The 11580-nt window shown below is 39.7% G+C and overlaps 1 protein-coding gene across 1 annotated transcript; it reads right to left on the minus strand.

The window, feature by feature from the left end:
- Positions 1-365: 365 nt before the first annotated feature.
- Positions 366-10965, minus strand: faah2a (fatty acid amide hydrolase 2a). Its single transcript, XM_053621947.1, has 11 exons — positions 9940-10965; positions 7878-7960; positions 7637-7773; positions 6379-6588; positions 4883-5002; positions 4624-4759; positions 4135-4252; positions 3922-4041; positions 2287-2398; positions 1997-2185; positions 366-1351 (listed from the first exon to the last, which is right to left on the minus strand). The coding sequence occupies exons 1-11, from the start codon at positions 10129-10131 to the stop codon at positions 1131-1133; spliced, it is 1638 nt and encodes a 545-aa protein (XP_053477922.1). The 5' UTR covers positions 10132-10965; the 3' UTR covers positions 366-1130.
- Between the last annotated feature and the right edge of the window lie 615 nt (positions 10966-11580).

Consider the following 11580-nt stretch of genomic DNA (forward strand, 5'->3'; position numbering starts at 1 on the left):
TTCTCCCCATGTCCATGTTCTGGGTTTCCTCCAAGTTCTCTGGTTTCCTCACACCTCCCAAAACAGGATAGGTAGTCTCCTATCTTGAGTATTGAGTCAGTTATTCTAGTTTTTGTGTTATTATTGTGAGTTATCTGGCTACAGTTATGATAATTCTCACACAGCATTTTCATCCTAAACAGTGTAACCTGACTATGGGGAATCCTGTAAGTTGTGGGTGTAACCGAGTGCTGGGACAGGAGAAATGAATGCTACTTGCTTAAAAAAATCATCGGTCTTACACATAATAGATAAACTTTTTAAATGTGCCTGATGCAGACATGGCACTCATCAACTTGTAACATGGGTCAAAGACGAGACATGACTTTTTTGCATCTAAAGGCTGTTTATTTTACAGAAATGTTTTAATATGCATAAATATTACATCTCATTCCATTCCTACTTCTCATTTCTTTAGTAAAGGTGTTCACAGGAACCTGCCTTACTATTCTGCTGTTTAAAAAAAGGTAATAAAGTAATTAAATTTCTGCAACATGTCTGAATATTACATATTTTATTCTTTCTCTCTGTGGCATGTTTAATAAAATAATAACAATAATAATAATAATAATAATAATAATAAAATGATTTCCTTTCTATTTATATACTGTATATATTATATAATATAATATAATATTATACTATAATAATATATAACTTAATTGTAATATCTATTGCATATTTTAATAATAATACATATTTCCTTTCTTCCTTCTTGCAGTTCTTTCTTTCTTTCTTTCATCACAACAAACTGACATTGATCTCTGTGGCATGTTTTAATAATACATATACCTTTCTTTCATTTCCTTTTCTTTGTTCTTTCTTTCTTTCTTTCTTTCTATTTACATTTATTATCTCAATACTTTAATTGTAATTTAATTGCAATTTACATTACAACAGTTCCACTAATATCTGTGGCATATTTTAATAATATTACATACAGTATTTCCTTCCTTCCTTCTTGCAGTCCTTCCTTCCTTCCTTCATTCTTTCCACTATATCTATATGTATTATTCTGTTATCCACATTATGTGGTAACTGTAAGCTTTGATAAATTAAAGTAAGTACTTAATGCATGTACAGTTTGGTAGTTATGTGGCATTACTGACATTATTCGAGGTGCTGTTAAGTGTGTGCTCTGTGTCACCCGGCTCTCTCCATCCACCGAAAGCTTTCTCCAGGTACAAAGCGGTGGCCAAAGAGAGATGATCCTGTAGCTTTCCTGCCACAAGCTGCAGTCCAAGGGGCAAACCCTCCACACTAAGTCCTAAAGGACACTGGGTCACTGGCAGCCCGAGGATATTAAAGATCCCTGCACAGAGAGAGATGTTTGTAGGAGAAAAGCAAGATATTGATGTTCTGAACAAAAGCATCTTTACGATTTGGCTTGCTATTATACTCAACATGAGATGAGATCATACAAAACCAATAAGAGAGGAAGGTGATGTAATAGACATGGGTGTGTTGCAGTACAGTTTTAACACTCTCATTGAATTCTCTTCGTTATTTCTCCAGAGAAGATCCCTGTCACCATCTTAAGGGTTGCTCCGGTGCTTTATTACCCCTTTGAGGCTCGAGTGATAGGGTCAACATGAACAGGAAGCATTTTGATTTAATTGTTCAATAGTTACTAATGGAGCTAGAACCCAAGATGGATATCTGTTTAGACAGTTTTATGTGTCTCAAAAGTGTCTCTAGTGACCACTTACAATGGATTTCATGACTAGCAAGGTTGCCAGAATGACATGACAAATTCCACTGTGTGAGGCTAAACATTCCTGTTGGGTTCAGTTTTGGGACGAACTCAAAAAATGGATGAGTATTCATCTCACAATGAATATCCAAGACGCTTTGAAAAAAGGCCAAGGGTGCTTTGGAATGCTTTGAATTTGTGATGGAGAATTAAATAGAAAGTGACTCAAACATTACTGAAGCACAAGGAAGTGTAAAGGCTGACCTGTGTAAGAGAAGTTGAAGGGGGTGAATAGAGGCTGATGGTGTTTAGGGGCCAGCTGAGGGTGTGAAGGATAGAACAGCACTCCATCAGTACCCAAAAGCTCATCCAACTCCTTTTGCAAACTCTCTTTCTGCTGAAGAATGAACTGAGATGGCTGTGAGCTCTGAAACATCTCCACCAGGGCCAGACCTGAGCAACAGAGACAGGCAGTAAGCAACAGAAATGAGATCCCAGGAAGAGTCGTGATATCTCTATCCTTCTTTTTCACACACAAAAACAGAAGCATGTACCTATAGCAGCCATGGTGTGAGAGGACAGTCCTAGAAACCATTTGAAAAGCTCCCACACAGGCCACACCCTCTTCTCTCCTCCACCCATCAGCTCAGCAAAAGTAGTAGGGGGCTGAAATAAAAACAATCCTCAGTTAGTTAGCACTTATCAACCCAAACATAAAGCTTTATACAAATTCGAGAAACGTTTTCCATCCACAATTCATGGTTTTTGAAAGTCTTTCCACAGATTGAGAGGAACATCTCAGTTGTTCACCTAAACCATCATCACCACCACATTATGTGTTCCCTCAAACCTGCCCATGTTGGGGTATGTCTGAATCAGTTAGTGTTAAAGGGATAGTTCACATAAAAATGAAAATTCTGTCATCAATTACTCACCCTCATTTTGTTCCAAACCCATAAGACTTTTGATCGTCTTCAGAACATAGATGAAGACATTTTTAATGATACCTGGAAGATTTCTGTGCCTCCATTTATAGTCCAGTAACCAAAACTTTCAAGCTCGAAAAAGTTCATTAAGGCATCGTAAAAGTAATCCATGTACTGTAACTCCAGTGGTTTCATCCCAATTTTATGAAGCGATATGAATTAAGTCTGTATTCACAAAATATCTTCAAGTCTGCATAGATCTCAAATGCACGTTCATGAGAGAACCACGACACATGTGTGTTGTGTTGACGCGAGGGTGGATAAACAAATGCAAGTCCTCCTCTATGTCGAAATCTGCAGACATCTTTGTTACAAAGGTTGTTCTATGTGACTCAGTTTGTGTACAGTGTCTCTCTTCCTCTACAGCAAACAGTGCAGGGCTTCCGGGTCCCGCTGTTCTCGCGATACAACAGGGTCCGTTAAAAACGATTGTTCCAAAATCATTTTTAACATGTCCTCATCAACTTCACAACTGGCCACTTGCAGTACTAGAAGCAGTTTTTCAGTAGAAACCATCTTGAACTTGGGGCAAGTACAAGCAAGCTAAAGTTGTTTTCTTGGCAAGTCTTTTACACGAACTGGCTAGTATTCTAATTAACTAGCAGAATAATGTAATAAAGTTCAGCCATCATGTACAGATAATACTATATGAACACGCTATCTGAACATAGCACGTAAAAAATGTCAAACTTGTGCATTTCAGGGTTTCTGTGCATCTTTATAGGCAACTTCAAAGTCTGCTCCTGAACGTGACAATCATGTTAAATTGATCGCTTTGCTTCCAAGTTCACTAACAAACTTCACTTAAGAATTGCGACGTCCTGTAAGATGGCAAAGATAATTCCTAAGGAAAATGCTAAAGGGAAGTCAATAGGTAGAACATTTAAATTTCACTTCCACCTTACTGTACGAATGTGCATAAATGTTCTATTTTATTCATTGTGAACACTCCTCACTCTAAGACATGCAAAAAAAACAAAAAACAAAAAACATTCAAATGCCATTTAGGAAAGACAACTGCAGTCATTTGGAGGAAGCATAGTCAGTTTTCCATTTTCATATAACTGGATAGAACTGAGTTTTTAAGTCTGAAATTGTATTAAAATAATCAGGACCAGAAACTGAAGCAACCCTTAGCATTATGGGCCCCCTTTTAGCAAGGCTGCAATGACAAAGTGCACAAACAACACAACACAAGCAAACCTTTCCATCCTTGCCAGGCGAGGACATCATAGCTCCCCAGATCTGAAAGGAATATTTGAGCTGAGGGATGCGCAATTCTTCAACTTGGACCCCTAAGTCAGCCTCCAAATGTTCAACCATCTGTAATACATGAGCACGTTACAGTTCAGAAGTTTAGATGTTAAAAAGTGTAGATATTAAAAATGCATCACACACACACGTACATGCACACACCTTCTTCTGTGCCTGAATCAGTTGTGGGTCTACAGGAGAGAGAAGAGGTGATCCTCCATCATGAGGAACAGAGAAGAACCGGAGTTTCTTCAGGTCCACATTAGCAGAGAGGGATAATCTGTGAGGAGGTACAGCAGATTTATGGTTTACACAGGTTCTGAACGGAGTTGTTTCATGAACTTGTTCGAAGAACCTGCTGATGAATTGATTTCAGGGTTGAAACCACTAGTACAAAGTGTATATAGTACAGCCTATGTGGTATATACGATTATAAAGGGCCAGTGGTAGTGGATAAGACATTGGACTTCTGGTCAGAAGGTTCTGAAGAACTTCTGAACACATTTACTAATTTGGCTGATGGTGAGATTTGATCTCACAACCTTCCAGTCACTAGCAGATAATCTCATTCCCACTGCTGTACATTTTCATTTCAGATCAAAACAAACAGGTGGGTGGAAATTGTACTTATAAAAATCTGATTGGAATTACTTTTCTGCATTGGGTCCTGCCATAATCCTCAGCATGGGCAGAAGATCCTCAGCATAGCGACACATGGGGCCTGTACAGAGGAAGCCTGGCTGCTGTCCAGACGCTGGGGGATACTGACCTCCGTTATTTACTATACCTGCAGACACATACAGACACAAGCAAAATGACAGCATGCCTCGTTACAAGACTAAGGAATTACAGACAAAGGAATTAAGGATGTCCATGTAGCATGTATCTTACATACACACTTTCTTCCTACCTGATGTTGGCTTATGTCCAAATATGCCATTAAAAAAACAAGGTATGCGAATGCTTCCTCCAATGTCTGATCCCACTCCAATAACAGAAGCTCCACTACCTATTATACTTCCCTCTCCCCCTGAGAGAGAGAGAGAGAGAGAGAGAGAGAGAGAGAGAGAAAAGCTGTCAGTCAGCCAACTATGGCTAAGATATTCCAAATTTTAACCAGAAAATGCCAACGAATGGCTTAGTAGAAAAACCTGGTTTAGTTTCGGTATTCCATGATATGCACTTGATTTTGAGATGCTTTAGGAAGATTTGGCAACCCTTCTCTTTACCAGTTGTAACCACAAGGGGTCACTGAAGATACAATAGCCCAGTGGTTTTCAAAGTGGTAGCCCTTGGGGGCGCCCGGGGGGCCTCAACAATTTGGTGGTAAAAATAAATAACTACATGATTTTCTCTTTCTCACTCTCAGACAATTACACACACACACACACACACACACACACACACACACACAAAATCAATTCCTAATGTAATGTAATGTAAAGATGTAAGATGTAATTATTAATAAATAAAAGGGGGATATATTCAGAAGTCTGTATTTTTAATGTGTTTTAAAGACATCTTGCAAAAGGGGGGCCTCGGTCAAATGTTAATGCCATTTGGGGGGCCTTGCGCTGGAAAAGTTTGGGAACCCCTGCAATAGCCCATTGTTATTATGGTGGTGGGAAAAATCAGTATAGTTTGCAAAATTATTTTCAAATAAAACCTGGTAAAGTTGTGATTGTATAACTATACATATGTGATTGCTGTGTTATGGAGAAACCAGCTGCCATCAGAATTCACATAATTAGATGAATGGAGTCGACCTGTGTGCAGTTAAAGTGTCACATGGTCTTGATATAAATACACCTGCTCCTGGAAGGCTGGAGAGTTTGTTAAAGAACAGACCTAAATAAATAGCATCATGAAGATCAAGGAGCTATCAAAACACGTCCAAGACAAAGCTCTGAAAAATATATTCCAAACTTTAAATATCCCACGAAGCATCATTAGCTCTATTATTAAAGAGAGAAAGAACATTGCAGAACCATGACTCTGCCTAAAGGTTGATGTGCATCAAAAGCTCGTGTCTGGGTAAAAACAGCATTAAAGAAGCAATCAAGGGTCAATGCATAACTCTTTCACAGCTCACAGCTGATATTCACAGCACAGATAGGAGAACCTGTTCACAGGACAACCACGACCAGAAGATTTCACAAAGCTGGGCTTTATGGAGTTTGAAAAAGGTATGTTGGAGACTCATCAAACATGTGGAAAAAGGTTCTCACCCTTAGATCACCAGCTTCACAGTGAAGCATAGTGGTGGTAGCATCGTGTTGAGAGTTATTCTTGGTGTCTTGGTTGCGTCTCTTTAAAAAGCCCTCCAGGGAGTGGGTGGTAAATAGGGGCAGGTGGATGGTTAGGGTATAGGCGAAAACTTATACAAGGTATTGTATGTATCCTAACCTGAGCTGCCCCCTGCTATCCTCCCGAGGTCATAAGGGTTTCTGGTAATGCCATAAAGGCGATTGTGAGACTCCAGCCACATGGCCAGCTCACTGCAGTTGGTCACACCAAGTGGAATTGCTCCAGCCCTCTTTAACAGAGCCACCGGTGGGGCATCCACACCTGACACCACTGTCCTCCTGCTCAGCAGTCCTGTAGAATTTGGCATGCCTAAGAGAAAGAGAGAGAAAGACAGAGCAAGGGAGAAAAGCCTGCTGCTACTGGATCCTGTGCTGTGTTATTAGAGAAGGATCTGCTGGCTTACTGTATATTGTTGGGTGTGTCTTTCAGTGGAACAGATTTTGTTTTTGAGCCTATATATAATCTCACAGATACACCCATCAAATTTTTTGAAGTACCTGGTCCTCAAAAGCAGATTTTTGATTCCAGTGAACATACTACATTCAGATATTCTGTCATTATCAGATATTCGTTAGCAGTTTAGTTAAACTATCAGTCCTGCAACATAGCCAGTTGGCTATTTTAGACATGTAGTGATATTATCAGTAAATAAATATTCAAAGTCTTTTTATTAATATAACTTTTGTCTCAGAAATCATATGAAGTTATCATTTGCAGTGATGATAACAATTATTAACAATTCGTGAATATGATTTAAAAATCATTTTTCTCAAGGCGTTGGTCTACTGCTCAGAAGGTCGTGAGTTCAAACCCCAGCACTGCCAAGCTGCCACTGTTGGGCCCTTGAGCAAGGCCCTTAACCATCAACTGCTCAGATGTATAAATGAAATAAATGTAAGTCGCCCTGGATAAGAGTGTCTGCCAAATGCTATAAATGTAAATGTAAACTTTCTCAGAAATCTTGAGAGGTTGGCTCATATATGTATATAATTTATCATATCATGCTATATTGTAGTCTGTACTACCATGCACATGCATCCACTTTCCATACACTGGGTCATGGGGGAGCCTGGAGCCTATCCCAGGGAACCTGGGGCACAAGGCTGGGGACACCCAGGATAGGGTGCCAACCCATCACAGGGCACATTCACACACTATGGACAGTTTGGAAACCCCCGAAGCACGGGAAGAACATGTGAGCTCCGTGCACACAGAGGTGGGATTCGAACCCCTAACACTGGTGCGAGGAAAACGTGCTAACCACTAAGCCACCATGCCCCCTACTATGCACATTATATTCCAAATGCTATACTGTGTAGTGTATTGGACAGATGAACAGACATGTGGCCGTAATTACCTTGCAGGGCGAAGGCCTCTTTCACAGTAAAGGGAACTCCGAGAAGAGGAAGCCTGTCCTCCAGTACATCCTCTCCTCCTGTCTCCTCCTCTATCAGTTTATCTACCTGTGCTGCCTCTTGGAGTGCTGCAGCAAACCTGACCGAGATAAAAAGCGAGAGAGAGGCCCATGATCAGAACAGAGTTCAAATATCCATGACAGTTGCAGATAAAAAAAAAGAACACTGGAGAGTCTCACTTACCTGTCTTTAACCAAAGCATTGATTAATGGGTTGACTTCCTGGATACGATCGATGTAGGCCTGAACCACCTGGACACTTGTTACCTAGGGTACAAATAAAAGCTGAACAAATTAAATCTGAACATGAACTTTATTGACTTTCAATCTCAACATGAGGTGGATGCCACACTAGAGACATTTAAAAGTGAATACTGCCCCATCATTACTTTCTTAAAGATATGATGAGAGTACAAATAACGATCAATCACTATCAATTATTATTTATGTACTTGTTTGGAGTTAGTATTTATTGTTACTTAAACTGTAAATTATTTTAGTCACATTAATGCATAGTGACTAAAATTAGTTCATTAGTTCAATCATTTCTCAGTTTAAAGCTCAAAAGATTAGAAACAAATATACATACAATATCAACTTAAATATAACTGCAATATTAATTAAATAATATTTTTTAAAAAACAGTTCAGGACTGACAGGCTGTAAATAAAAAAAGGAAATACTTATCTATTACCATAGTTACAGTGCGCTTCACTAATATTGGCACCCTTGGTAAATATGAGCAAAGAATGCTGAAGAAAAATTGTCTTTATTGTGAGAAGACTCAGAGCTGTTATCTTGGCAAAGGGAGGTAGCACAAAGTACTGACTGAAAGGGCGCCAATAATTGTTGCACACCTATATTTAACAAAGGTATTTTTTATAAACCTGTGTTGTGTTTGCAGTTATTTAATATCCATGAGAGCAGAGTATTTTTGTGATTTTTTTTGTTAGACAAAAGATCAAAAGGTTAACAATAAAGACAATTTTTCACAGCCTTCTTTGCTCATATTTACCAAGGGTGCCAATATTAATGGAGGGCACTGTATGTTCATAGTCCATTTATGTTAATGCATTTTTAATCTGTGCTGCAATCATAATGGGTGTTTTATTTAGAAGAGCTAGATAATGCAGTCCATCCATCCATCCTTTTTCTGTGCCATTTATCTTACACAGTGTCATAGGCCTGGAGCCTATCCCAGGGAACTTGGGACACAAGCGGCACCTTGGGACAGGATGCCAGTCCATCACAGGGCACAATCACACACCCATTCACAATTTAGAAATGCCAATCAGCCTACAACACATGTGTTTGGACTGGAGGAGGAAACCAGACTACCTGGAGGAAACCCCATGAAGCACGGGGAGAACACGCATGCTCCATTCACACGATGGAGGTGCGATCCGAACCCCCATCCCATGAGGTGCAAGGCAAATGTGCTAACCACTAAGCCACTGTAACCCCCCCTTGTCCACTACTCCTGAATTTTGTTTCCACGTATTTAAAGCCATGTTTGGATTAGGAAATAAGCCTTGAACAATAGGCTGCTCATTTCTCAGGCTATCTTGACCTTTACACACTCTAAAACGCCCAAGTCATGTACACAGACTTGAAGACGCGCAACTATTAAAATAACCATCCCTTTTCAGATTGCATGAATGTTGCAGCATTTCTAATCCAATGGTTTCCAACAAAGTGTGTGTGTGTATGTGTGTGTTTGGGTTGGGGGGGGGGGGGGGTGTATATGAAGCATAGCCAGGGAATATCTTCTTCTTCTTCTTCTTCTTCTTATTATTAGGCCTATAATTTGTGGTGGAAATCCCAACCCTAACAGAGAGAGTGTGTGTGTGGGGGGGGGGGGGGCCCTACTGTGTGAAATAAATCGCTAAAATATTAACTAATAAATATTAGTTAATAATAAATACTAAATATTAATATTAACTAAATTTTGCACAGTTTCATTTATTACAGGGTCAAAAGTTAGGTGCTGCGAGTCATCCGTCTTATAAACACATGAAACAGACAAAACGTTGTGATTAAGCAATATAAAAACAACAACAACAACAACAACAGAAACTACACTTCCCAGAATTCCACCGAACATTTCACCTTGCATCTCTTCCTGAAACAGAGACCTGAGCGACACCCGTTTAAAAGGAGGTCGGGTTAAATGTTACATGATATATTATCTGTATATTATTTTCTTCATCAGGATTAGAATACAGCATTAAAAGTGAGTGTCTCACTTGTTTCCGGCGGATGTTCCGCGCGAGCTGAACGGCGGAAACCCGCAGCAGCGGCTCGGTGATGGGGGGAAGCCGGTGACCTTCTCTGCTTCCGAGCTGCTGAGGTGCGAATAACCTGAAAACGGACAAAAACGCTTTAACGACCAAACGCAGGAAAAGAACCCAGAGCCGCTCCAGCCGTGTCGAGGCCATTGCGAGCGGATCAGGAGGCGAGGAGGAAACGAAATGCTTTATCACTGAAAAAAACCAGGATTTTTATCCTTCACTGCCCCCATCATGCAGCGCGGTGCAACTACTGTACAGATCAGGTGTACCTTCCCATACAATAAGAAATCATCATTTTGGAATTCCAAGTCAAATATTCTACATGATCTTGTAAGAAAACAAAAATCTGCAAGATAAGACATTATTAATTATTCATCAAACTATTAAAGAAATGTTGCCATAATAAGTCAGCAGTGGTTTAAGGTATTAATGCTCCAGGGTTGGGGGTTCGAATCCCACTGTGTGCATGCTTTCCACGTTTCCTCCAGGTAATATGGTTTCCTCCCCCAGTCCAAAGACATGCACTGTAGGCTGATTGTTCATAGTGTGTGATTGTGCCCTGCAATAGGTTGGCATCAAGTGTGTCCCTCGCCTTGTGCCTCAAGTTCCCTGGGCTAGGCTCCAGGCTCCCCTACGACCCTGTGTAGGATAAGCGGTATGGAAAATGGATGGACGTCAGCAGATAATTCTGCAGATAAACTGTCCCATTATAGCTGGAAACAGTGCCTGTGCTCCAGGGTCTATAACCCTCTTCCTTGAGATTTACGTTCCTGCAGATTTCATCTCCAAACAAAATCTAACACACCTATTTTAGTTGATCAAGGACTTCTTAAGGCTGTGATTAGATGGTCAAGTGGGCACAATTATGGTTGGAGCTAAAGTCTTGAGGAAGTGAAGAAAGTCTCCAGCAACAGGATTGGTGACCACTGGTTTATAATCTTCAAATAAATATACCCTATATGGCCCTATGAGTTCAGCCAATATCAGGCCAACATCACACCAATGTTTAAACCCTGAATGAGCCAGTGTGGGTGCCCACATGAGGAAAATTCTGTGAGGCTAATTTTGCACCAATGTGCAAATCCACAGTGGCCCAGTAAGGGCTGCCAACATCAGGCCCATACTAGTTCAATATGCACAGCTCACAATGGTCCATTGGTGATTTTCTCATTGGTGTGACATTAGCTCCATGACACTGGTCTGATGTGTGTTTCCCACAAGGGGCCAATGTCGCACCAATGGGCCAAGTTAGTTGCACAAATTGGGCCCATATTGTGGGTAAAAGTGAATTGTTTCAGGAAGACCATATTGGGCTGTCCAATTGGTTGAGCAGTTGACTGACATGTTATCCCAAATGATCCTGAAAAATTTTGAGATAACTAACAGAATTTAATATATGAAATAAATGAATACATTTTGCATAACATCAAATAAGTTATATAAGTATATTAAAAATAATAATTTAAATATATAATAAATAATTGTGAAATGTAATAGACTGATAATAGATAAATAACTTTCATAAATAATAAATTTCATATATATATATATATATATATATATATATATATATATATATATATATATATATATATA

This window comes from Ictalurus furcatus, chromosome 3 (genome assembly GCF_023375685.1).
Source record: "Ictalurus furcatus strain D&B chromosome 3, Billie_1.0, whole genome shotgun sequence".
Lineage (NCBI taxonomy): Eukaryota > Metazoa > Chordata > Actinopteri > Siluriformes > Ictaluridae > Ictalurus > Ictalurus furcatus.

Excerpts from the sequence above, each read along its gene's own strand:
- faah2a (XM_053621947.1), bottom strand. The coding sequence starts at position 10,131 with ATGGCCTCGACACGGCTGGAGCGGCTCTGGGTTCTTTTCCTGCGTTTG. Across the intron at positions 6,589-7,636 it reads AGAGGCCTTCGCCCTGCAAG|GCATGCCAAATTCTACAGGA; the intron begins GTAATTACGGCC and ends TCTTTCTCTTAG. Across the intron at positions 1,352-1,996 it reads CTTCAACTTCTCTTACACAG|GGATCTTTAATATCCTCGGG; the intron begins GTCAGCCTTTAC and ends CTCTCTGTGCAG.